This window comes from Letharia columbiana (genome assembly GCF_014066305.1).
Source record: "Letharia columbiana isolate WasteWater2 chromosome Unknown Sc0000001_s0, whole genome shotgun sequence".
In the NCBI taxonomy this organism is placed as follows: Eukaryota; Fungi; Ascomycota; class Lecanoromycetes; order Lecanorales; family Parmeliaceae; genus Letharia; species Letharia columbiana.
Genome location: NW_023501037.1, coordinates 1,488,734 through 1,515,557, shown reverse-complemented (window position 1 = coordinate 1,515,557; position 26,824 = coordinate 1,488,734). Strand labels below are relative to the sequence as shown.

The 26,824-nt window shown below is 43.8% G+C and overlaps 8 protein-coding genes across 8 annotated transcripts; 3 read left to right on the top strand and 5 right to left on the bottom strand.

The window, feature by feature from the left end:
* Window positions 1–4,942: 4,942 nt before the first annotated feature.
* Window positions 4,943–6,832, top strand: HO173_001060 (uncharacterized protein; the record flags this gene model as incomplete). Its single annotated transcript, XM_037303006.1, has 4 exons — window positions 4,943–6,016; window positions 6,068–6,109; window positions 6,162–6,261; window positions 6,315–6,832. The coding sequence occupies 4 exons, from the start codon at window positions 4,943–4,945 to the stop codon at window positions 6,830–6,832; spliced, it is 1,734 nt and encodes a 577-aa protein (XP_037170513.1).
* Window positions 6,833–6,989: 157 nt separating this feature from the next.
* Window positions 6,990–7,743, bottom strand: HO173_001059 (uncharacterized protein; the record flags this gene model as incomplete). The annotated part of the gene is made up of 6 exons (XM_037303005.1): window positions 6,990–7,097; window positions 7,155–7,169; window positions 7,240–7,332; window positions 7,426–7,494; window positions 7,565–7,647; window positions 7,710–7,743. 6 exons carry the CDS (start codon window positions 7,741–7,743, stop codon window positions 6,990–6,992), a joined length of 402 nt encoding a protein of 133 aa, XP_037170512.1.
* Window positions 7,744–8,195: 452 nt separating this feature from the next.
* HO173_001058 (uncharacterized protein) lies at window positions 8,196–9,411 on the bottom strand (the record flags this gene model as incomplete). Its single annotated transcript, XM_037303004.1, has 2 exons — window positions 8,196–9,263; window positions 9,337–9,411. The coding sequence occupies 2 exons, from the start codon at window positions 9,409–9,411 to the stop codon at window positions 8,196–8,198; spliced, it is 1,143 nt and encodes a 380-aa protein (XP_037170511.1).
* A 1,212-nt stretch (window positions 9,412–10,623) lies between these two features.
* Window positions 10,624–13,249, top strand: HO173_001057 (uncharacterized protein; the record flags this gene model as incomplete). Its single annotated transcript, XM_037303003.1, has 5 exons — window positions 10,624–10,911; window positions 11,006–11,101; window positions 11,166–12,906; window positions 12,962–13,088; window positions 13,153–13,249. The coding sequence occupies 5 exons, from the start codon at window positions 10,624–10,626 to the stop codon at window positions 13,247–13,249; spliced, it is 2,349 nt and encodes a 782-aa protein (XP_037170510.1).
* Window positions 13,250–15,065: 1,816 nt separating this feature from the next.
* Window positions 15,066–17,741, bottom strand: HO173_001056 (uncharacterized protein; the record flags this gene model as incomplete). Its single annotated transcript, XM_037303002.1, has 4 exons — window positions 15,066–16,734; window positions 16,792–17,331; window positions 17,471–17,638; window positions 17,728–17,741. 4 exons carry the CDS (start codon window positions 17,739–17,741, stop codon window positions 15,066–15,068), a joined length of 2,391 nt encoding a protein of 796 aa, XP_037170509.1.
* A 3,878-nt stretch (window positions 17,742–21,619) lies between these two features.
* HO173_001055 (uncharacterized protein) lies at window positions 21,620–23,399 on the top strand (the record flags this gene model as incomplete). The annotated part of the gene is made up of 7 exons (XM_037303001.1): window positions 21,620–21,807; window positions 21,915–21,991; window positions 22,065–22,104; window positions 22,157–22,226; window positions 22,282–22,341; window positions 22,395–22,985; window positions 23,049–23,399. 7 exons carry the CDS (start codon window positions 21,620–21,622, stop codon window positions 23,397–23,399), a joined length of 1,377 nt encoding a protein of 458 aa, XP_037170508.1.
* A 468-nt stretch (window positions 23,400–23,867) lies between these two features.
* On the bottom strand, window positions 23,868–24,894 carry HO173_001054 (uncharacterized protein; the record flags this gene model as incomplete). The annotated part of the gene is made up of 3 exons (XM_037303000.1): window positions 23,868–24,140; window positions 24,281–24,744; window positions 24,792–24,894. The coding sequence occupies 3 exons, from the start codon at window positions 24,892–24,894 to the stop codon at window positions 23,868–23,870; spliced, it is 840 nt and encodes a 279-aa protein (XP_037170507.1).
* Window positions 24,895–25,017: 123 nt separating this feature from the next.
* Window positions 25,018–26,584, bottom strand: HO173_001053 (uncharacterized protein; the record flags this gene model as incomplete). Its single annotated transcript, XM_037302999.1, has 4 exons — window positions 25,018–25,607; window positions 25,755–25,851; window positions 25,997–26,183; window positions 26,244–26,584. The coding sequence occupies 4 exons, from the start codon at window positions 26,582–26,584 to the stop codon at window positions 25,018–25,020; spliced, it is 1,215 nt and encodes a 404-aa protein (XP_037170506.1).
* Between the last annotated feature and the right edge of the window lie 240 nt (window positions 26,585–26,824).

Genomic DNA, 26,824 nt, shown 5'->3' with positions numbered 1-26,824 from the left:
CGAAGTCTTTTATAGATAGATTTATTATAAATAATTAGATTAAGAGAGTAGTTACTCTTATTATAATAATATTAATAAATATAGCTAATAGCCTCTTATAGCTCGTCTATAACGCTATTATATCTTAATTAAATCTTATTAGAAAGACTAAACTATTAAACGATATTATAGTTTACGATAATAAGTATAATACTTAGATTTTAATAGATTTAGTCGATAAATTTTTTATCTTATAAAGAGATAAAGACTTTATTAAGATATTTAAAGATAATTAAATAAAGATTATACTACGCGATAACTAGTAAAGTAGACTATTAAAGTTTAATTATATAAAGATCTATCTTCTAGATATTAGTAATAAAGAAATAATTAATAATATATTTAACGATTTATAATAATAAAATAAGCTCGAATATATTATTAAGTCTATTTTATTTAGCTATCTTATATTTATAATCTAGAAAATATTATTAAATAATAAGCGAAAGAGAAGAGTTATAATAAATATTAGAGGCTTAAATAATCTTATTATTTTAGATATATATCTTATATTATTATAATTAGATATTATAGTAAAACTATTAAAATATACTTATTTATCTATATTCGATATAATATCTTTCTTCTATTAATAATTTATTTACTACGATAATTACTATATATTTATTATAGTTTCTTATTAAGATTAAAAGATTTTTAATATATTAATTATAGAATATATAAATTTTATAACTTATATATAATAATAGATTAATAAAATTCTATAACTTATTAAAGACTTTATTTAAGTATATATTAATAATATTATATTAAGCTTTAAAATCTTAAAGAAGTATATTATATATCTATAAAAGTTATTTTAAATCTTAATTAAATATAATATTATTATTATAATTATAAAAATCTTTTTAAAATATTTTAATATTAATCTATTAAGTTATTAAGTTAATTCTTTTAATATAATAATAGTTAAAAATAAGCTAAAAGTTATTAATAAGATCGCTTATTTCAATACACTCGGTGATTTTAAATACTATCTCAAATTAATAGATTATTTAAAAAGTTTAATTTACTACTATATATAGCTTATTAATCCTCTATAAGTATTAAAGACTCGCTTATTTAAAGAGATATTAATTAAAAATAATTTATATTATATTTACTTCTTTAAGCTTTATCTATTAAAGACTATTTTATAAAAGAAATAAAGCTTTAAAAGCCTATAGAAAGCTTTAAGTAAACTCTTATTACTTATATATTTTAATTTAAATAGAGATTTATAAATAGATTTAAATATCTCTAGAGAATAAAGTTTTAATATATAGATATTTTATATTAAAAAGAAATATATTATTATATCTAATATTAAGTAATTATCTAAAATTATTATAAAGTTAATTATATACTTATTAAGAATATTAATTTTTATTAAGAAGAATTATTAGTCTATAGAACTCGAGATAATAGAATTTATATAGATTATTAAAAAGATTTAATATCTTATAAAGTCGTTTAAGCGATTTATTATTATTTAAATTAATTATTTAACTATTCTCGATATTATAAAGTAATCTTCTATTATTTTTATAATATTTATAATAAGATTAAATATATAGCTTATATATACTTTTTAATTTCTTCGCTAATTTCGTTTTAATATAAGATATAAGTCTAATAAGAAATATATTATATTAGATACTTTTTTATATCTTATAAATATCGATAAATTAATATTATCTAAAGACTACTTAAAGCTTAATATTTTATATATTTATACTATATAAGTAATAAATTATAGTAGTATTTATAGTTACTCTACTATCGTAGTAGAGATAAACGAAGTTTTTTATAGTAGGCTTCTTATTAGATATAATATAGATCTATATTAGATAAGAATTATTAATATTATTAATATTAATATAAGATTAATAGCTAAGAGCGAGAGCGTTAAGCTTTCTTTTATTTATAATATTATAAATCTTAATCTTATTTTTTATAAGAATAAATTTATCGATCTTAAATAATTATATATATTCTAATTACTAATTAAAGATATTCTTAAAATTATCTATAAGAACGATTACTTAGATTTCGAAAGATCTTTCGATATAATCTCTAAATTATAATATATATAAAAATTATCTAAGTACCTTTATAGCTATATTAAATATTATTCTAAGTATTTAATATTATAGACTTATCGCTATAAGTCTTATAATTATCTATAATCTATAAAGAGTTTTACTTTATCTTTTTACATTTTAATACTTAAATTTATTTTTACTATATTATTATTTAATAAGAAATTTAATTATATGATAATTATTATAGATAAGTTTATAAAGCGAACTACTTATATCTCTAAAAAATCTATTTAAAGTATTAAAGAGTAAGTTATTATTTTACTAGATTATCTCGATATAGAATTATAGATAATTAGAGAATATTAAAGATCTTACTATTTAATAGAGATCTCAAATTTTTATTAGAGTTATAAAAAGCTATATTTAATAGATTAGAAGTTAAACTACTATATTCTACGACTTATTATCTCTAAATAGATAATAGTAATAAACGCATTAATTAGACGACTAAAATTACTTTATATTTCTATCTATATATCTTAAAGAAGCCTTTAATATAACTTATTATTCTTTTATATATATAAGTACTTCTTAATAATATATAATCGACTACTATAATTAAGTTATCGAATAAGCTCTCTTATAAGTTCTCTCTTAATAAAACTTTTAATTTTATTATATTATTCGAACTACTATAGTAGATATATATTATTATTAAGATTAAAGCTATCGATATAATAAGCTTTATCTAAATATCTTAGAAATTCTACTATAATTATAAGTATTAGCTTATATACTTTAGAAAGAGAGATAAGATACTCTTACGCTTATATAAAAACTACTTTATTCTATAATCTATTAATATTACTAAAATAAATAAGATTAATTAATATTATATCGATTTTTTTAAAGTTATTATTAAGATAGATAAGTAAGCTTATTATCTCGATATATCTAGTTATTAAAAAGTTTATTCTATATTCTCGATAGTATAGCTAGAATTATATATCAAATAAAATAAATTATAAATTGAGTCTATATAAACACATTAGTAAATAGTCTATTAAAGACTTTACTTATATCTAATCTTTTATAGTTCTATTAGTTAGTAACTTAAAAATTTTAATAACTTAAAAATTTCGTAAACCAATATACCTAAGTACATTCATATATAAGATATTAATATATATATTATTAATAACGTATTATTATACGCTATATTAGAGATATCACGCGACTAATTTTATTAAATACTAATTTCGTAGTTAAATTTAAGTTAATATAATATTTATTATCGAGAACCTACGTCGAACGTCGATTATAAACTCTTTTTTATATATATACTACTAAATTAGTAGAACAGCAAAAGATTAAAATAGTTATAATCGGCGGAATTAGATAGATTCTAATAGATTTACTAATTCGGCGGATTTGTAATTTCCGCGACAAACGCGCGATCAGCAATTTAAATTTTGTAGAAACTTTAGATTGCAGATGTAGCCCGCTAATATTAATTCTTTTTATAAATTACTATTAAAGAAGTTTAATTCTATTTACGTAAAAGGCGATATTAAGAATTATAAGTTATATAAGCTATAATTCTTACTTAATAAGCGTATTAGACGTTATAATAAGAGTTAGTTAATTAAATATCTAATATATTAGAAAGAATATAGCTCTAAGTACGATTAATAGTATAATATTAAGTATCTAGACGATACTTCGAAATTAATAAGAGACTATGAGACCGCTATATCGAGAGACTACGAGATCGATATATCTCTATCTTCGCTATTACCTCCGCTATCATTATTATCTTCGCTATTAACGATCTTATAAAAGCCTTCCGCTATTATATTATTACTACCTTTACTATTATTATAGAAGCCTTTTATAATCGAATCTTCGAAGTCTACTACGGCTATTGCGATTATAATATCGAGAAGAAAGAAATTAACTATATAAGAGCTTACTACCTATATTTACTACTTAATAATAACTTCTTTACTTATATACTTCTTACTTATATATATATCGAGATCGCTATAAGCTTTTTTATTAATAATATATTATTATAATAAGCTATCGTAACTATATAGATATATAGTTTTATTTATCTTCGTATCTACTAAGGAGGTATCTTAGTAAGAACCTTAGCTTAGTATAATAAGTAGTTACTTCTTAGTAGAAGAATAATTATCTTTATTATATATTACTCTTATATCTATATTTTCATATTACTCTTATAAAAAGTCTAAATATTAATCTAAATTAAGCTAGAAGATTAAGAGTCGTTTCATATATAATTTAATACTTAAATTTTTCTCTTTTAGTTAATAAATAAGTATATAATTAATATATTTAAAAAGATTATAGACTATTCTAGATAGTAATAAACGAAGAATAGACTATTAATGAAGAATTATGATATTTACATATAGAAATTTAATAGAGAAAAATCGTAATCTTCATTTAGTTAGTATTTAGGCTTTTCTATTATTCGCGTAACTCTCTATAAACTTATTATTAATATAATTTCTCTTTTTTTTTTTTTTTTTTTTTTTACAAATTATAGAATATAACTTACGCTTTTAAATAATTTAAAATTTATAAATTTCGATTTTATACTTCTAAGTAAATCTTCAATTAAAGTATAAATTAATTACTTATTATGAATTTAATTCATAGGCCTTTACTCGTACAGTAATAATACAGTAATGGTCTCCACGAGTTGGACAGCTTCAGATGTTCTAGAGCACGGCTTATAAAATCATTCATTCTCATCCTCATCATCATCCTTAGAGACCTATGACACAGCCTGACACGCCAATGACAGTCCACTCATTAGGACTGTGTATATGTACTCTCGCAGCATCCTGCGTCCTCTCTCTATAAGACTCCAACACCATCCCGCTATTTCGCGGTCTCGATCTGTCTCTAGGATTTCCGCTTCGCCGCATACCGCCTGGAGACAACCGTATCACACTCTTCTCGAGTGCCGTTGGCGCATCGTGCAAAGCGGCCTCTCCGGCCCAACGACCGTTATCCTTCTTCTAGCAAGTCTAGTCGGCGGATTTGTCTACCTATACCAGCCTACAAAACCCCCAGAGCACGAAGACTCTTTCGAGGGTACAGAGGACTACAAAGAGACGGAGGAATACGCAATCATGCCTGGCGCTGCACTCCCGGGGAGACCCGGCAACCTCACGAAGGAACAGGAACTCAGATTACAGGAGATGTGGACTGCGACATTGAAAGTCTTCGGCGTGTCTGGCTTCAACGATGGTACCAACGGTGATGCCGTATCAATAACGGGGTCCGAAACTGCTGAGCAGGCCGGGACGGTTGGCTCAGAAAAGAAGAAGAAGAAGCGCGTGAACTTGTTCAGCAGGAAACAACATGATGACGTTGGTACCGAGGACGCTAAAAGTGTGTCTGCTACAGATGCAAACGACAAATATGGTCAGGCAAAGGAATTCCACAAAGTTCTCGAAAGTCAGTCTCCAGAAGCTATACGTACGGCTTTCTGGAGTATGGTCAAGCATGATGATCCTGATGGCTTGCTGCTGAGGTTTCTTCGGGCGCGCAAATGGAATGTGCAAAACGCTCTGATAATGTTAATTTCTACAATGCACTGGCGAATGCAAGAAATGCATGTAGACGACGACATAGTAAGAAGGGGAGAGGCCGGCGCCTTGGACGATAGCATTAACTCAAACAGCCCAACCAAGAAAGAAGGCCATGATTTTCTGACGCAAATGAGGCTGGGAAAGAGTTTTTTGCATGGCACAGACAAAGAGGGAAGGCCACTCACCTTTGTGAGGGTGAAGTTGCACAAACAAGGAGAGCAGAGTGAAGCTAGCCTCGAGAGGTTTACGGTGTACACGATTGAGACTGCTAGATTGCTCCTTTCTCCTAACGTGGACACTGCAGTGAGTATCTCAATATCGAATTGTTGGCCGAGTTCTGAACATTAGTGCTAGGCCATCATCTTTGACATGACGGATTTTTCCATGGCGAATCTGGTATGTTGGTCCCTTTCGAAGTAGCCGTTTCTTGTGTTGACTTAGCCATCAGGATTACGGCCCCGTGAAGTTCATGATCAAGGTTTTTGAGGCGAACTACCCAGAAAGTCTAGGAGTTGTTCTGGTGCATAAGTCGCCTTGGATGTTCCAGGGTAAGCTGTCATCAAGACCAGCCAAGGGACGACGCAACATGCTAATTGTGCAGGCGTTTGGAAATTGATCAGGGGCTGGCTAGACCCAGTGGTAGCGGGCAAAGTCCATTTCACCAAGAACGTCGAGGAGCTAGCAGAGTTTGTCGAGCGAAGCCATATTATCAGGGAACTAGGAGGAGACGACCCGTGGACCTACCAATATGTTGAGCCAGTCGCTGGAGAAAACAAGCTACAGTCAGACGGTGTAACAAGACAGCGTCTGCTGGACGAGCGAGCTGCAGTGGTCAAGGACTACGAGGCCACAACGCAGCAATGGATCCGTGATCCTAATTCGACGCATGCGCTGCAACAGAGAAGATCCGAGCTGACCAAACGATTACGAACTGGTTACTGGGAGCTCGATCCGTATCTGAGGGCAAGGACTTTGTACGATCGTACTGGTATAATCAGAGAGGGTGGGCAGATCCAGTACTACGGGTCTCCCAACAGCGCTACTGGTTCAAATGCTGGCCATCATTCGATTCAGAACGGCCCACTTCCTCCAGAACACCGAGCGGATGAGCTGGACTAGTATGGTCGAGGGGATTTCTGTATGCCCTAGAAGTAACGGGTGGCTATGGAGTGAGATCCGATGTTGTACGAAGCCATGATTCAATACGGTCACGGTCACCGTCATGCCCGACCTCTCATGCTGTACATACTACACGTTCCAATCTTTAATCAGTATTCTACATTTTCGCCTGGACCTCTTTGAAATACGTCTTTAGCATTTCCATGTTTGTTTCTGATGCTGGCCAGCCAATACCCAACCCTTCCTGCTGGTTCGGTTTGGGTATCTGATCTTCGTTAGACGTATTCACGGTGGAATCTGCCACCAGGACTCGTCTGCATACCATGTGGAAGTGAACCTCCAATGACGAAAAGTCAGTACATCGACTGGAAGTTAACGCAAGGAGCATAGTGATGGAAACATATTACGTGGTCAACCTCTTGATGCGCCAATCGCCCATTATTCTGTAGGATATTGTAGTTCTCGGAGCCCGTCGCCTTCGCCAGCTTTTTAGCTACGGGCTGTACACCAGGTCAGCGTTCGCATGTCTCACGTCGCTGCACCCAAGGCTCGAAGGAAAGGCTTTCGGGGGGGGGGGAAGGGGGGTCCCATACTAAGATCTCTTCCAACTGATCGTCTGGAATATCCGTAAGCTTCGAACCATGGGCTTTCGGCACGACAAGCTGCACACACGGCCGACATCAGCTCAACCTGCATAAGCGATCCCGGGAGCATAGCAAAGTGTAGACGAACAGCATGGCCTTGGCTCAATGGTTGGATATCAAGGAAGGCGAACACTCGCTCGCTTTCAAAGAGCGTGAATGAGGGGATGTCGCCTTTCGGCCTGTCAGTCAGATTCCTTCAGAGGGTGATAGAGGTGATATGGAAGACAGGAGACCTTTGATGATCTTGCAGAAGATACAGGCGGCCATTGTTGTAGATGTGGTGTCAGAAAGCAGAGTGAACGAGGGATCAGTGCCGCTTTGCTTGGCATATGCCGAAAGCGGGGAAGGGCTCAAGAACGAGAGTTCGCGTGCTTTTTCGTGTTCTGGCGTGATGGACGCGTGCTTCCACTCCTTCCAGTGAACTGGAAGAATTATCGATACTCGGTTTGATTTCCCACTGAGCCATGGCTATCAGTAGCTTCACCGCTACAGAACTTTTACGAATACGGACTTGATCTCGTGAGCGTGAAAGTAAGCCACATAAAGTAGCAAATCCCATTTCCGAAATGGCAACGAGTCCTGCAGTGTACCTCTTCGTTGTCCATCGCAAGAACACCCTTGCACCATTCCGTCGACTTGACCCACGATTTCATTACAGGAGCTTTCACCACCCCTGTGCCTTGCCTTTTGATCAGGATGTACTTTTCAAGATGTACTTTTTAAGAGACCAGCTCTCCACCCAGTTCCATACCAAGGCCGTTTTCTTTGTTAATAGATCCTCGCCCAATGTTGCTGAGATTCGGACTTCCGCCTGGGGGCACCAGGCTGTCGAAATTCAGTCTTCGCCTGGCTTCTATCGCTGCCAGAGGTGTCTTGGGCAAGCCAGGGGTGCGACTTCCAAGAAAAGCGCCCTGGGCTGGACTTGGAGTGACGTTGACGAAGTCTGCGAAGTTGAACTGCTGGCCAGGGGTATTGAAGTCACCCATACCTGGCGTAGACATCATGGACGAAGGAAGTGCTTGATTTTTAGAGGGTGGCGTTGAGGGAGCGAATACTCGAGACGATTTAGCACCTGGATTCGCAGGCGAGGGTGATGTGGCAAGGTATAGGAGTAAGTCCGCCCCTTCCTCGCCGGCCGCATTACCCTTGCGCTGGCGCGCAGCGCGGCTTCTGGTGGGAGGAGGTGTGCGAGGAGGTGAAGAACGATAGGCCGATGAACTTGTCCGATGTGAACGTGTTGGCAGATCAGCGTCCTCTTCCTCAGAGACGTGGCCGAAAGGAGGCGAGCCGGGAACAGTGGACACCTTGGATGTAAATGATAGGCTCGGGCCATGAGAGCTCGAAAAGTGGTGGTAAGAGTCTCGGCGATGATAGACTGGGGACGACTCTGGCAGATCATGAGAGCTTTTCCAAGATGACCGAGATGTCTCGAACTGGGGCGGTGCCATAGAAAGCGATCTCATCCGTTTCTGAGGTTTCATTGCAAGGTCAATGGCCGTAGACTGATAGATGTTCCTCTTTCGAGATGTTTTGCTGTGTCCGGAGCTACGGATATCGTCCGAAAACATGGGGCCGGTCAGGGGTGACGAAGCAAGACCACTAGAGAAGATTTGATGGTCTGAGGAGCTCGAGGAAGAATTCGAGGACGTTTCAATACTCGAGCCGGGTCTCTTCCGCTTCACAGTCTGTTCAAGGCGGGCTTCAACGTCGTTGAAGCTGAGACTCTCTTGGCCGTGCTGGGCTTTGTAGCTGGCCAGAGCAAGACGATCCTGTAACTTTCTAGCGATCTAGTGTAGGTGGATTTAGCCACATGTTCTGGCTATCAGGTATGGAGATGATTGTAAGAGACTGCGGCTCTACCTTTGCTACCTCTGCCCTCCTCAGAACCTTGGATACGACCTCTGTGGGAGGAGTTTGCCGAAAAGTTGCCGACATTGTGATTGTGGAAGTGAGAGCAAGGCTGAGAGGTGGGAATGACAAGTGTGAAGTGTTGTGTGATAGGCAATGGAGTAAGAAGTTATGGAAGAAAGTAGAAAGTCGAGGGCGGGTATCTAGTCGAAGGAATCAGGCCGGCCGTTCTGGAATCAGCACCCGGCACTCGACACTCTGGAAAGATGCAGCCGCGGTCACTTTTCTGGTCTGAGGAAGAGAAAGAAAGCAGAGGTAGGAGTTTGAAGTGAAGATGGGAAGGATTGACGGTGAGTTGCTGTTCTGTATTCAATGTAATTTAATACGGGGTAAGCCTACTTGGTAAATTATGTAGGTACATACTCTAAGACCAGGAGGAGGTTGGCATTGGGCGTGGACATAAATTAATGCATTTCATAAAAGCGACACGCGCCTCGAAGAGAATTGACCAGTGAAATTGCTTGAAGTTAAGAAAATTCCCGGCTATGCCTCGGCCAGTCAAATTCATGATGACTTGATATGTAAGAAAGTACCTACATTTAGCCGTGCCGGTATATCAAGATAGGTATGTACATTACAGTAAAGTACTGACGAGTGACACGGTTGAAGATGCATCCTGCGTAGAAGAAGGGAACAATCAATAGATATATCTATGGGTATAGGCTGCCTTGCTGCATTGCTGCATTGTATCTCCCTAAATTTGGAAGGGAATGACAGGATAGGGCTAGTGGTAGATAGTGAGAGAGTTGAGAGTTCATCATCGGCATTGATGAATGATGATTTAGGCCATGGCTCCGGCGGCAAGGCTAGCTAGGTAACTACCTTACCTTAGCTGCCTTACCATACCTTACCTTACCTTAGTGCTACTGCTAGTCTGCTACAGCCTACCTGACTGGTATAGAGAGAGACTGAGAGTAGAGTACATCCATCGTTCTTGCCTTATTTTCCTTGGAAGGTTTACCTCACAGTCTTTCCATTTTGGCTCTTGGCAGCATTTCTTCCTCTTCCTCTTCCTCTTCCTCTGCTTCTTCTTCAAGCCTTCCTTGTCGTTGAGCTTCAATCTTGGGTTTCATTGGCACACTCAAATCACTCGTTTCAAGAACGCCTAGCATCTCTCGGCATGAGCTCCACATTCACCAATTCCACTATACACTCTTCTCCATGAACCCGCTCGTTATCTGGAGGCAAATAGAGACACACATCCTCTTTGGATAGTACGCGACATATTTACAGCCTAGAATGCCTTTCTTCAAGGAATTTCGGCGCAAGAAGACAACCTCTAAGACAGACATATCCCCAAACAGCTCCAACGAATCAAACGGTTCCAATGGCACCAATGGCACCGTTCCAACCACCAAATCCTCCTCCACTATAAACTCCGTCTATGCCTCCTCCACACCCCCTTCTTCAATACAACCACACCAATCCACTCCAACCCTTGTCACGAGCAAGTCCACCGGCGCAATGACACCATTGCCTCAAAGGCCAATGCCCTTAAGCTCAGTGAGCAACAGAAGCAGTTTCATGGTACGCCTGCTTCCGTTCGGCAACAAATATTTCACTCAGATGTTGGACGATTCGAGAGAAGCCGAAGAGTGGTGCTGACGTGTCCGTTGCATAGGGACTGAGCACTCCATCCATCAATGGAACCACTACACTCAAGATGCCAGTTTCAAGCTTTGCGCCCCGGATATTATCCGTTTCCGACAACTCCTGGGTGGGTGCACTCTGCTAGCAAGACTGAGCACAGTCTGTGAGCTTCGCTAAAAATGCTTGGACAGGTACACCAAAAAGTGCTCCTCGTGTATGGTCAAATAGGTGACCCTTCGGAAAAGACGCTCGACGGTACTTTGACGGTGTGCCATCATCAAGATAGTTTCCCGGCAACGATGTGGCCCGTTAGCGATTCCCACTTCAAAGCTTTGGTCCATTTATCCCCTGGTCCCAATCGATTACGTTTTGACTTTATGTCTCCAAAAGTAGCTTCCAACAACTCCTCTCTACCCGCACATTCGTCTTGGATCAACGTCAACTTCCTTCCGTTGATCAATTCACCACCGCTCCAACTTGTTATACTGCTAGGAAAGGACTCTCCAGCCACTTTCGACGCCGTGCCGGAGCGAAAGCAGAGAGAAGGGAATGATTTGGACATAGCGGTCCGGAAGTTCCGTATGGCGGCATACTTATGGCAAGCGTTCACTGGAGAACAGATGTACCGCAACGGCTTCGGAAGGAGATGCTTTCGATTTGAGGAAGAATGGCAGACTGGATCCTTGACCTTTCGAGACAAAGAGATGGGACAGATGAGGAATGAAGCAAAGGTGCATGTCGTGAGAACAGAAAAGACGGTGAAAGAGCTTCGGGATTTAGATCTTGCACAACAGTATGACAATGCAACTCACAAGGGTGAGCTCTACAGCATTGCGATGGAAGCAGTCAAAGAGCATTTCAACCCCGTCAAAGGGCAAATGCAGTTCATCTCGCTATTGTTGCTTGATGCGCACTGGGATACGAAAGCAAAGACCATCACCGGTCATGCAGCTCTTGGTGGAGGCACTGGCGAGGTGCAGCTCGCAATCTTCGGCTCTCAAGCTCTTCAGAGCTATCCTGCAAGCATTGAGGAGGTAGTCCCTGCTTTCTCTGACTGCACTAGAACAAATACCAACTTTGTTGCGAACGATTGCAACGAATCAGGGAGCAATTGGGAGGCCGCAAACATAGGAATAGGTGCTCACCTTCACGAGACCGGTCACTTGTTCGGCTGCCCTCATCAAGAGTCTGGCATCATGCTGCGGGATTACGTGCGCCTAAATCGAACTTTCCTGTGCAGAGAACCATATTCGACTCGAACGAAATCACCGGGTGTACGACTGTGTCTGCCAAAAGACGAGTGCGGTTGGCACAGGCTTGATGCACTACGCTTCAAGTACCATCCATGCTTTCGATTACCAACAGACGGGCCGCTCAATCCCGACGAGAGCATCCAAGTATGGCCTGCTGATAATGGGAAAGCTCTCATCACGGCCCCCACCGGTGTCTCTTTTGTCGAAATCTTTACTGAGGGTGACGAGACTTGTCGTGCTTGGCTCGAGTACAGTAGTGGCGATGTTCAGTCAGTCGGTCCGCCGCGACAGATCGTGCTTACCGAAAATGATCTAAAAGCTCGGTTGCCAGAGGACAGGAAGAACAGCAAGAAATTAAGGATCAAGATCTATTCTGCCGGGCAAGGAAGCCATGAAGTTGTCGATTTTAATACGCTCTTGAGGTCAAAAAACCACGTGGTGAAGCTACCAAATGGGCAATTGGGATTCAAGGGTTGCAAGTTAGGGGAGTCTGGGCAGGAAGGCAGTCAACCTGAGCAGGTCATACTCGAAACAGCTCATTTACAAAACAAGCTACTCACATCGATCAAAGTATATCACGGCTTTGCATTAGATGGCTTGGAGTTCTTGTACGAAGATTCAACAAGCCAACTGTTTGGAAAAAGAGGAGGCCAGCCGGGCGGCAGCGAATTCATGTTTGGTACGTTCAAAGCGCACACCGACTTGTTGCAACCAAAAGTTCTTATCAGTCTTAGATACACGACGAGGCGAAATCTTGCTGGGTTTTTATCTGCGAGCTGGACTCTGGATCGACGGCATTGAAATACTGACAAGCCTAGGCAGACGATCAGGTATTTTTGGTAATCCAAACGGTGGATCTGGGTATGTCTCGTCTGCCCGCACTATGTCTATATCCGAGCACGCCTGTTGATTGATCCGTGAACAGGCACACCCTAATACCACCTCGAGGATACTGCATCGCAGGTGTATCCGGCTCGTGCGGTCAATGGGTGGACGGTTTTTCGCTCATCATCACTCGGTAGTAATCCGACCATAAGCATTGGCGAGAATCTGCACAGCATGTTTCGCTTCGGCCTCTTTCATTGTCTTCAATCGACCCTTCAAAGGCAAATATGGACGCATTGCGTGGGTCTCTTTCTGTTGACCACTGGGCACGAGGTCAGAAGTTGAGAAAACCATAATAATAATAGCATTTGCCAGCCAAGGTGAGGGCTCTTGGAGTCGAAAACCAAGGGTATCTATGGCTGAGCGTACGAAGCATGAAGATGTCGCTTCTGCTACGAAAGACAGCTGGTGACGGGGCCCAGAGGAGGCACGATGAAAACATAGCATGGAGTGACAGGATTTAGACAGCGAAGCTTGAACGCTTATAGAATAATGAAGTAATTTGATACCCAAGCGCTCGGTCCTTGACGATTGCGTTGACCCCACGGGTGACCTGGATAGGATGTTTGACATTCCTTCACGGATATGGCTACTCCGTCATGGCCTTTTCATCAGCGTTGACGGGTTCGAAGGGACCACAAAGTAGCTTCTTTTGAGAGGATCTGATTTGTCCTGCCGATGAAGGAAGCGGAAGACCATCCGCCGATCAACCGAAGACGCTCTGCCATGGGGCTAGAATCTCCCGTTGTACTCAGGCCAGCTATAGCTATACTGTGCTGCAATGGTACCCAAGTCATCATGTCAATCCACAAGTCTGGCCCGGGAGATATAACCGCGATCGGCATGCTATGAGTGTGTTGAACTTTGGACCAATAATATCATGAAGCGTATGATTTAAATCCGTCCGCCGGAAAGCCGAGCCACACAGCCACAGCCAGCAGAGGAGTTGAAAATAATCAAGTACTACCGTAGTATCTCCGACGCGCCGAGGGGACCCTGGAAGTCTCGACACGTTCCAGAGGATAATGATCGGCGGTCTAAGCCACACTCTCCACGAGGACCTCATGACCGGGGGCAAGAGAATGAACGCCACAGCTAAGGGGTCCCTGCGGGTCCAGCGCTTGTACTCTATAGTACGAGTACTCATAGAGTCGAGGCTTTCCGGAGATGCTGTCGAAAGACTGCGTGCAATGCATGGGTGCACATGGTATCACTTCTCAGCGCTGTTCATCATGCCAGCATCAGCCGAGCACTTCGGTCAAGCCGTTGTGCCCTGGTATGCGCGCTTTCCTCCTTTCTCCTTCTCCCCGTCTAGGAGTAGAGCGGTGCGATTGACTTTTGCGCTTTGCAGATCGAAGCTATCCTTGTGATCCAATCCGTAATAGAACCGTGGTTTCGCCTGATCACTTGGTCTAGAGTACTGGACGGCACTGGTCATGTTGCAAATTAATCTTCGACTGAACTTGGGTCTGAGAGGCAATGAATTTGTATAGTGCCTGCGTCGATATTCGAGCGGCTAACTTTGGGTATCTTTAAAACAGTCGAGGAACACGTCAAGATGAATAAATACATTGTGTGCGTCAAGGATTATACCAATGGCAATGGTAGCACGAAGAGTAGCTTCCCGCATGTTCATCATAATCATCAACACAAGGACTCGTGTATCGTCTTGCGCTGAACTGTCGGGGGGATTGAAAAAAGAATGCTCGCGTAATGGATACCAATCTAGGGCAAGTAGTAGCGGCTAGTAGCACACCGCTCCAGGAACTGTTAGACACAGGGTTGTACAGCAATGAGTCGATGCTTTCATCTGGCATTTCTTCAGCAGAGTATGCTGACAGCACAAATTTTTGGGAACCAGCGTTGAGCCGTAGGCTAAGGCGATTTATCGTAGACGTCGTAATGCGAATTGGGGTATCATTCAAAATGAGGTCGAGGCGCAGATTGTGTATCCTAGAATAGAAGTCTCATTTCCAGAGCCGCACTGCTGGTGCTCTTGGTAGGTGTTTGAGTCGCTTTGGGAGTACTCGCACCGGAGCCTGCTTCCTGCTTGAAGGCGGTGCTGGCGTTCACTTGGGCAAATTCGACAATCATGTCCTGGCCTTCTGGGAGTTCTCCAACGACCTCATCGTCGACCATAATCTTGAGTCCTCTTGAATTGACTCTCAATGTTCGTGTGACATGTCGAGGGTCGACTCCGCACTTCATGGCAATGCTCGTAATAAGGTCTTTGACTGTCCTTTCCATGAGGTAGACTGCCCTGTAGTAGTCCTCTCCGGCGGTATCACCGATCACTTTGATGAGAACATAAAAGCAAGCGATAGGCTTGATCGGCTTTTCAGCCGGGGCTTTGTAGGAGGGGTCAACTTCAAACGCTTCAATCCAATTCGACATCGACTCGTCAGTGTGCCCTTTTGGCACCTTGATTGCCGTGTTCGAAGATGGAAATCCTGAGAAGTTCGTGCTTGTGAATTGATGTCGAACAAGTTGTTGTTCCCACTCATTCGGCAGCTGCTGGTTTGAATTGAAGGGCGCAGGCTTTTGAAAGCTTGATGGCTCACAAGGCCGTGAATCGGATGGCATAGACCGTGAACTTGGCGAAGGCGAGGCTATGTAAGAGTTGGTGGGTGTCGACTCGCTGAGAGCCTTGCGGTCAGATTGGCCGACTTTGGTCAAGTCTATGGGCTCCCCCGGTAAGGACACTGGGAAGACGTCTGGATCATCTTGCTCATACCCTTTCAGATAGAGTACGCTGACCGGACGAGTCGAAGTGAACATGTCTTGCATCGTCGCAAGCTTCATGTGAAGGTCTTCCTCGACAGGGGGCCGACCATTAGATCCCTGAGATGAGACAGACCAGGTCCTTTTGTGCTTTTGAACTTTGCCAGCTCGATGACTGCCACCTTTGTCGGCGCCACTCCTTTTACGCTTTCCAAGGTCTTTCAGCCCATTCTCAGCCTGAGTGATCTGCTGATTCAACTTGTCGATAGTCTTCTTGATATGCGCAACATCATTCGAAAGCTTTCGTTCTGCGCCGTGATCTCGGAACAGCTTGACTTTGCAGAAGCAGACTTCCGCAGTCGGGGCAGGGGGGGAATCTGGAGTACCAGAAGAGATGATTTCGGTCTTTGCACATAGGCGAACGGGAATGCCTTTGACACCTTTGGAGTGGCTGAAGTCGGTCGACAAGAAATTGAAACGAACGGCTACCGAGCAGTCTGCGCTGCTTGAGCCTGCTGAAGGAGTCCAGGTCACGGAAAAGCAGTCGAAAGAGGCCGCCTCCAGCTCGACACGCGGTCGTTTGGTCTCTTCGTCGCCCCCTTGATTTGGATCAACATACTCCACTGCTTGAAGCTTTCCACCCCTCAGATGAGATTCGGCCAAACCTCGTCCTTCCTTCCACAATTGCCAGCAAGCCGAAGGCCGCTGTCTTTGCTGTTCATCTTCAAATGATATACGGATGACGGTTCGATATTTAATCGGGCCAGCTGCAGGGCCGAGACCCATACTATCGCTTATGGACACCGCATATGCTTGGCCTTTGTTGAGGTAGGTGACAGGAATCTCGTCCGAGTCTTTGATCATCGCTGTAGGCGCGTTGAGAGTGACACGATAACGGAAACTGAAAACGGTTTAAACGTTAGTCGATGCATGATGGAATGGGAATCAAGTCGCTTACCTTTCCATTGCTGGCACAGGATGCGCTTGCACGCTGTCCGACTGTCTTGCTGGAAATCCCATAAATGTTGACTGCCTCGGTAGCTCTTCGTCAATGCCTGATCTTTGAGCAGGCATAGCGTGGTTAGGGTGTTCCATCGTGTCATACCCCGAGTCTTGGTGTATGAAAGAACTAGGCGCGTATGATTGTTGCGGTGTGAACCGGCTGGGGTTTTGAAACGGCTGCGAGTGGAGTAGGTGGGTATGGAAACCGTGCATGTCTATTGCGGCTGTTGCATCACTTTGGCCTGCGGAATTAGGGACTGAGAGAGGTGTCCCCAACTGGAATCCCATACCTGGAGTGTGCAAGTCACCTGCCTGATTGTTGTGGAAGACAGTGTTCGTGCCTCCAGGAGTCGAACCGAAATCGCTGGATTGGTGGTTTGCGAAGGAAGCAAAGGCGAAGGAATTGGTATCAAGGATGGATGGAGTAAACCTCCAATCGTCGGGCTCGCCAAAACCTGAGTCTTGGTCTTTGCTTGTGTCTTGATCGCCGAATTGTCTGCGACAAAGGTAATAAGCAGGTTGTTAGTCGACTGGTCCATAGTGTAGCGGAAAGAGCGGGCCCAACGGTAAGAAAGAACAATGACACGAGGCTCAAAACATTCCATGAGATGACCGAATGAGATTAATCGTCGCACCTCTGATCCATTGTTTGGTCCATTGATGTGCTCGTGAGTGAGGTTGAGGTCTCTAGCGTAGAGTTTGAGGATACTGCCCAGGACGGTGTTGTTGCGGCGGGCCCTACATGAGGGAAGCTTTGTTTGAAGGCAGCATAGAGCTCGTTGGCAGGCTTCTGCGAATTCTTGCTACCAAGGGTAGAGAGAGTCAGTATCATGAAGATAGGCGACGAATGACATTGAAGGTTTGAAGATGAGCGAGCAGTCAGGGTACATACCGATTGCGAAACATGGCATGAGGTGACTTGGTTCCTCAAGAGGCTCTTATAAGAGACTCATATAGAAGAAGAAGCAGAAGAAGAGGAAGAAGATGAAGAAGAAGTGGCTGTGCTGGACGCTTTTAGATGTATGCAGGTCACATCCAGTAGAAGGGCGTCGGAGAAGGTAGGGTAAAATAATGGAGTTATGACAGGGACAAGGGGAATTGGGTAAGGACAAGGTATTTAGAAGGAAGTGCGAACCCGGGAGAGTTTGATAGGCCCAGGTAGTGAAGCGTAGTATGCCTTCAAGAGCGTGCGTTGTAATGGACTCGTAAAAGGGATTATACCGTAGCGTCACGTGGAAGCGACGAGAGCTAATTGTAATGCATGCTCGATGGAAACGAGTGCCTGGAGGCTTGACCTGGAGCATAAGCATGGGCATGGGCATGGGCGTGGGCATGGTGAACTCCCGAGCGTCAAAGGTTTTATTAGAGTACGACTACCTTTACCTTACCTTACCTTACAGGAAGATGGTGTGGCTCTAGGATGAGGATTAGTGTCAGAAAAGAAGAAGCAAACTAGCAAACTTGCAGGGAGTTGCGCCACAAGGGGATACACCGGAGCCACTCTCATTCAGCGCTAAAGGAGGTTCTCAATGTAGATCGCAGCATCTCTAGCTTCCTTGTGGTAGTGGGGCTTCTTTTGACTTTTGGGCCAAGGAATTTTCCTCGCTGCTTCCGTCTCTCCTGTGGCTTTCTCCCATCCCCCCCTGCAGCAGAAAACCGTTCATCTTTCCCTTCTCTGGCAACTCCTTCTCTCGCTAAAGCATTGCGACCGTGTGTCGGTGACGACGTGCCTCATCGTTCATGTGGCGCTTCTCTGCAAATCCCTCATCCTCAGCCACACTTCTCTCCCGCTCTGGACCCTGAGACGAGGCGCTTGAGAGTGGTGATGTGGCAGTACTCGGAGGTCACAGGTGAAGCGATTAGTCCCTCTCTGCTGTAGCCGCGTGTCCGATGATAGTACCGGCAGTATTTGGCTCTCGAAATTTGCCAAGCGCCCATAGGTTCGCGAAGCCGAGACACTTTCATAACAATAATAATCATAATAATAATAACAATAATAATGCAGTCCTTTGAACCATTTCAGGGGATTGGCCCCCCCTTCACCAACCTCTAACCGAGATGAGGTGATCCGAATGCGTGCACAACCCCATCTACGACATATTACTATTATTTGACCTGTATATTGTTGTTTCACCCGAACATTCCCATACCCTCCTGCATGGCAAATAGGGCACCGACATAAAATTGGGTTCCATGACAGTGTCGGCGCATACAGAGAGCATGGGCCAATGGAATAACGGAGGTCCCACCCCCCCCAAGCACCCCTGAAGCTGCAGATAGCTGAATCCCGGGTTGTTTTTGCATCACATAGATGTAGCCGGGGGGTCCAACGATCCAGTATCGGTACGGCTTTACTCTTGCGGTCTTGCGTTCGCGTCATGGAACTCTGAGAACATCGTTGCCAAGCTACATCAAAAGGAAGCTCCAAACGCCGATCGTGCTGTCTTTTCGCGGGAAAGCCCTTGGGGAAGCGATCTCAGCCACACTCCGCGTCGTTTCTCCGATTGGAGAAAAGATCGGGAAAATATTTGCACAGCCACAGTACTCTTTAATCGTTTACAGAATCTAGAGCAAAGACGATCACCTTAAAAGAAACAACAGTAGATGTAATAATAATATCCACAGACGATCAGTAGGGAGATCATGAGCCATACCTGGCCGTGAAGGTCGCGAACCTCCAATGATCGCTGCCTCAGCAGTCCCCACAGAGACAATGCAAAGTGGTTCCCCATATCTTTCAAGTATAAGAGTTATCACCGTATAGTCCTGGGGTCTTTCCTTCCGGGGCCAATGAATCACATTCTGGAGGGAATAGTGAAAGCGTTTTATAACCTGCGAGGAGTCATGCATAATATCGGACGACAAGACATGTGAATTTCCGTTCACGAAATAGCGGTATCTGCTTGATTGATGCCAGGTGAAGAAATTATGTGTGGGATGGAAGAGAGCACAAACACTCAAAGGCTCAAAGCGTTGGGGTGACAGAAACAAAGCTGAGGTACCTTCGCAAATAGTCGTGTGTTGCTAGCTAGGTAGCAAGTAGAAGAAGGAAATAATATGTGCTGGGGCGCGGGCTTCCCAGTAGTGAAAAGCTTGCCGAGTACTGGTTTTTGACTGTTTAATTCTCAGGGAGACCCCCTAAAACCCCTCGGACCCTTCGGGGGCTCTTTAAGGGCTCTCCGAGGGCTTCTATCGGAGGGGCTGTCAAAGCAAGCTCGAAATTTGATTATTTTAGTGATATTTGATTGATTTCGAGCTTGCTTTGACAGCCCCTCCGATAGAAGCCCTCGGAGAGCCCTTAAAGAGCTCCGAAGGGTTTAAGGGATTTTAAGGGGTCTAACCCTGAGAATCGAGAGAGATAGTTGATATACTCAGGGGGAGACCCCCTGAAACCCCCCTGACCCTCCGGGGGCTCTCCGAGGGCTCTCCGAGGGCTCCTGCCGGAGGGGCTCTTCTCGCAAGCTCGATAATTTAAATAAAAATCTTAATTTTTAGTATATCTTTACGAATACTTTATCAAATTTCGTTTTCGCTACATTATTTAATAGCGTATAATTAACTCTATAACTCTATAAATTTATTGTATTATCATTTATTACGTAACGTTAAAGGAATTAAATAGAATAAATTAATAAAGTTGATGTTCGAGGTTCAGCCTTATGGTGCTTCCTCTTTTGGACGTACCCGTGTTTAGAACGAAAATGAAGAAATAAGGTGTGTTTTAGACTAGAAATCGTGAAATCCGAGGATCTGATTGGTCACTAGCTTCTTAGCGTAGAAGCCATTTGGGATTTCAAGTCTCGAGCATTGAGAAAGCAAGCTTTGCAATGAAACCGCTCCAAAAGACGAATTAATCGTGAGCCTCAAGCCTCGCGAATCTGTCAATGACGTCCTACTCCAAAAACGAAATGGGATAAGTTACCGTAGGAGCATCGAATGTCGAGCTTGACTCTTTACCTTGAGGCTTTGGCTCTTCGGGATGCAACGAGATCGGACTTGAATTCTCTACAGTTATATTTACGCTCAAAATCACAAGCTGCGCAATCGTGGTTCGATCTTTTCGGCTGGTCTACCATCAGATGCCATTGTGGGGTTCAATCTGCACTGGAGTACTTGCTAAGTACTCAAATGTATTCCTGACTAGTTGTGGCGAAATACTGAGTTGATTATAAAAAAGAGCGATAGGTTAGTAGTTTTCGGAGAGAGAGAGAGAATAATTAAAGGAATTGGGAAGTAGTAGTAGCAAATGTAGACTGTAGAGACGCATCGTGTTGCTATCCAATCCAACGCGAGAATAATGGCTCCACGGGTCATTCAACCCACAACAGACAACAGTGCAGCAGGAAGGTCCACCTGACTAATTCATAGTATTAATAACCTCGCTGGCTATACAGTAGTTTGTCGATACCAAATGCACTGAGGGTTCGAGGTCAAATCACAATTCGATGTGCGAATACCTAAGATTAATCGGTAAGAATAAGATAAAAAATCACCCAAGACACCATAGTAAAGCAGGGCCAAAGAGAGCGCAAGAAAGTTGCTGTTAGCGCGGCTCGCGCTTTACCATTTACTAGGTAAAGTACCTACCTACCACTTAGATTGGGGCCGAGGTGCCATCTACTTACTTTACTCGATTTAGATAGATTAATCGTCATTCAAGATATTGGTGACGATCGTCTCCTACAGCTCCCCAGACTCTCCACCCCGCAATACTGAACAGCGACGCGGCCCTCTTCTCTACCCACAGACGGGGACAACCCCCCCCCAACACCAGGCCCGTCAACATGACTTCGCCCTCTTCCGGGGAATCTTCCTCGAACAAAGCCAAAGCATCGCCCGCGCCGGCACCGTCTCCTGCGACTTCCATCGCATCCACGGCAGATACTACTACGACCTCAAGACCCGATGCATATGTGTCCGAAAAATCTGATGACAGCTCAAAATTGAGGATTCTTCTGAGCATACTGCGAAAGTGAGTTTAGAGAAAAGGGTCTGGGCTTGACCTATGGCCCGTTCTCCATCCTCCATGACAGAGTGAGGTCTCTAGATTACCTTAGAGCTGCTCACGGTTCCTCTTAGGTTCATTGGCGTGTCAGATATCGCCTCAGTCAGATTCTCTTTACCGGCCCAACTTCTCGAACCCACACCAAATCTTGGTACGAAGACCGCTGTAATTCACCGACCTCGCCATGGGTCACTTGTGGCGACGTCTACTAATGTATTCTCCAGAATACTGGAACTACTTGGACCGGCCAGAGACATTTGTAGCGTATGCTGCTGCCTCCGTGGTGCTTTCAGTACCTGCTGACGCCCCCATGCAGCATCGGCGATTCTAACGATGGTCTTGGCCGAATGCTCGAGGTGCTCCGCTTCTGGTTCACCAAAGATTTGGTGCGTGTTCGCTGCTACAGATCGTCCAAGAGCAAGAAGCTCACGGAGTGCATAGAAATACGTCAAAGGCAAGCCGTGCAAGCCCTACAATTCTACACTGGGAGAGTTCTTTCGGGTATGTGAAGCGTCTCAAGCCTATACTGCACCACCCAATGACCTGGTCACCAGTGTAACTGGGAAGTCGAAGATAACGCCCCACCAATACTCGGCGAGACGCACAAAGAATCTGCTACACAACATGTCGACACCAAGAACAAGCAAATCAGAGTATCATATATCACTGAGCAAACTTCGCATCATCCTCCTGTATCCGCATTTTTTGTCGATTGCCCTGTGAAAGGTGTCAGCGCCCGCGGTTTCGATCAGCTAAGCGCCAAATTCACAGGCACCAGTATCCGAGTCACACCGGGAGCACATAATCTGGGTATATTCATCAACTTGAAACACCGAGACGATGAAGAGTATCAGCTGACTCATCCAATCGCACATCTTGGAGGTATGCTTCGAGGCTCTTTGTCCATTACGGTCGCGGATAGCTGCTTCTTGACGTGCCGCAAAACCAAAATGAAAGTCATCCTCCACTACCTTGAGGAGAATTGGCTGGGCAAGACACAGAACAAGGTCAACGGCGTAGTATATACCTACGATCCCGAGAATGACAATAAGACGCGCATCAAAGACGTCCCGGAAAAGGATGTTTTGGCACGACTTGATGGCTGTTGGCACGACCAAATATTCTACACACTACAAGGCTCGAAGGTAAAGTTCCGCTTCTTTCGGATCTTCTGGCAACAAAAGTCTAATCATCTATCTTTATGCTAGGATTCTTCGGTCTTATTGGACCTCAGGCCCCTTTTCCCGACCGCCAAAATCATTCCCCCTGTCGATCAACAACTTCCAAATGAATCCCAGCGTTTCTGGGCTGGCGTCACAAGTGCGATAAAGAGCAAACAATACACGGAAGCGACCAAGCTTAAGCAAGAGATCGAAGAACGGCAACGCGACAAAGCCACCCAAAGGAAAGAGAAGAACGAGGAGTGGAAGCCAAGGTTCTTTACTGACGCTGTTACTGCTAATGGGAAGCCTGATCTGACTGAAGACGGAAAGAAAGCTCTCCAGGGACTGCAGGCCGAAGATTATGGCCTGCGAGACAGTGATGTTACTGGTGCATAATGGATGACGGCTTCGAGAGACGTTGTTCCCTGGGACTCGGATTTGTGCGTGCATGGTCGCGTCTTATGAACTTGTGCCGCATTTTTGGCGTGTTGGGATGGGAATGGTTTAGGCGCAAGTGCAGCGGATTTTATGTGGGGTCCATCATAGAGTCTAGATTCGAATACATACCTATATCCTTTTACTTCGTGCGATCCCGTCATTTTTTGGACACGCCTTTCTCTGCTGTCATAGAAAGGGAGAACTCCATGCATCCCAAACATGCTTAACGTCGAGCGATGGGTGAACGCCAGGGCTTAGCAACATGTCATGGCGCTCACCGCTAGTTTGCCAGAATGTTCGGGATTTGCTACTCCTGACCATGTTTAGGATCGTGCAAGCCTTAGCCAGGGGACTGACCCGCTGGAAACCTGGGTCACGATCCAGTACTAGCTTCCCGTAGAACTGAGGAGTTCCCTTGCTTGCCGGTCAGAGAGTCGCTTTATCAGCTATCTGCCAACTCTCATGTTGACATTGTGCAACTTTTCCCTCACCCTCCAGCTTCCGCAAGACTTGCACTACACCGTTAGCGGCTGGCACATGCAGATTGCTTGGCACATCTTTATACACGGCTTTCACCAATTCCATTGACGTCGCCTCTTTCCCGATATCCCTGAGTGCCTGCAAGATCTCCTCTTCTCTCTGCTTTCTGTGTGCGATGTATTCCTCAATCCGAGTCCGTCCATCTTCTATTACTGCACCCTGCGCACATGTTGGAGTCAGCGTGTTGCCTCTTCAAGGCAAAATGCCTAAAGACTAGAATAGCTTTCTTCTCCCCAAACATCTACTGTGACTCGGTATTCGGGCCCAGAGAGCAACAAAACACTCTGAAATGGACTTACATGACCCGGGTAGGCTCTGCCGTGGAATTGCTCCCGCATGCGTGATAGGCTGTCAAGATACACGGCTAAATCCTCAAACACTGCTGTTCCATGTCCCAGGACATTGTCGCCTGTGAACATTGCGTTCTCCTCTTCCAATACGAAAGCCATATGGTCCGCAGTGTGGCCAGGGCAATGGAATGCTCGCAACTTAGCTCCTTCTGTCTCAAAGATTTGGCAGTCATAAATCGGTTTCTGTCCGCTTGCCGGATCATGCTTATAAATTGTTGCGTTAGGACAAAAGGAGAGGAGGTCTTTCACGCCGCCAACGTGGTCAGGATGCCAATGTGTAATGATAGCTTGAGATATCGTGGTGGATTCCGATATGAGAATCGAGGAGAGGCAGTGAGACCAGGAAGATTTGCCTTCGCCAGTGTCGAGCAAGAGACGGGATGGGCCCCTACCCACAAGATAGGTGTTCGTTCCTTCGCAAAATCAGCACTTGCTAAAATGATGCCCGCGAATATCTGACCCTGCAAAGTGAATTGGCCAGCGTTGCCTCCTAGGATCCTGATAATCAAAGGGCTGATTCGTTGAACCTCTGGTATCTGAGGCAATTGAGTCGCCATCGACATCAATTTGGTTGGGCACCGAAAGAGAGTTGGCAAAACAACTGCGCAGAATGGCATAAATAAAGTAAGTTACAATCTAGTTCATTCGAGGTCGCTTTAGCCTCGGCTTCGGGATAGCTCGCAGCTTCAGCGCCCAAACCCTGTCAAAACATCTTCCAGTTTTTGCTGCTTTGATGCTCGTAAGGTTCGCTTTTGGTAAGACATCTTGATGCTTGGTGCAATGTTCTGACTCAACGGTCTCTTATTTGGGAACTTAAAGGTGTCAACCCACTCACGGTAGAATGACCTCAAGCTTTGATCTCCTGTTACGTCGACCAGCGCGTCTGGTTGATTGGCTCCTATGGACATGTGCAGTACTGGGATTGCATCAATGGCCTCCACACCTTCAGCCGTCAATGTCGTCTTGCTAAATGCTCCGCCAAGTTGAAAGCTCGCGTGAACTATCGAATCCCATCCAGCGCTAGTCGCACCGCCTTTTACGAGCCATTCGCTGAGGTCTTTTCCCGTTTTGTAATTCCATTTATGGTTTTGTGCCGCTTGTCTGTGTTTGGGACCAAGATTGCAGTCCTCGACATTGAATACCGATAGCGCCGGAAATTGGTTGAGATGGGCGAAGACGTTGGCAGTGATGTCCTTTTGCGAACGGCAATTGAGGACTCGGAGTAATCTAAAGGCATCTGTTGATGAAGCACTTCGTCCCCAGCCTCTGATGATGCCTTCAAGTTTCGCGAATCAGTACTGCTTCTTTGCTGTGGAAAAGGATTCACAAAACAAGGCCAATGAGTACGATACTCTCGACACGTGTATCAGAACTCAGGTTAGGGTAGAGATTACAAAGAGATCGCGCCGAAATGAAGACGTACTGTCGTCGAGCCCAATGTCTGGAGTGGTAAATTTCCGTCCGATAGTCAAGACTCCGAGGTTAGTAAGCTGGGAAATCTGGACAAGATCGGTGCGGGACTGGCTTACAACTTTGGAGTCAGTAGTGCCTTTGAAGGGGTGCATTGAGCCTTGGAACATGTCTACAAAGTAGACAATCCCATGGCATGTCCCAAGACCCAACTGTTCATCCGAAATAGGAAAGATGGATTCCGGAAATACGTACGCAGGTGACGTTGCTCAGCGACAGGAAGGTCACCCAATGATATAAGGGTGAGATAAGAGAGGCGACATAATCGCCGAGTTTCATGTTGGGTCTTGCTATGACGTGATGCTTTCGTTTCAGGGCATCGATGCCTTCATTCGGATACGCAACAGCAAAAGCCTTCCAGACCTTCACGCTGACTAGTTGTCTGTGCAAGTCCTCTTGTTAGCCTTGTTTTGTGCCAGTCAGGAGTCAAAATTGAGCATACGAAGCGACGAGTCTTTCCCAAAGCAGACTTGCAACCTCCCAAGGTAGCCCCTCAAGACTCTCGGCAGTGATATTGAATGAATGACTAAGGGCGCTTCGAATGGCCATGTTGGCGAGTGATGAACATCCAGGACCTGATGATCTGAAGCATGCCGCTTCCCTGGAGCTACCCTGAGTTTTCCATACCCAGTCTAAGGTCATAGGTCCTCCTGGACATGAAACCTCGGTGAAGACTTGGCCGGACTCGTCATGTTTGATGGTCCCATTGATGGTTCTATGGTTTGAGCCATGGTAGCTGTTGGGTGCAATGAAGACACCAGTTCTCATGAGCCCCTTCTTCATGCTTCCGTAATCGTAATTCGGGGGACTAATCCCTCCAAAGGATGGCAGAAGATCAAGACACCATGTTTCCGCAGAGCAAACACGCGGCGAAGCTATAGCACGTGACAGGCGCGCTTCGAGACAAAGTAGCGGTTAAAATCTAAGACATTGAACAACTCAATAAGTAGCAAAGCGCGTGCATTACTGTAGGGGGTTTCAGACTAGGAGTTTTTAAGCTGTGTATACACTGTCTTGACTGTC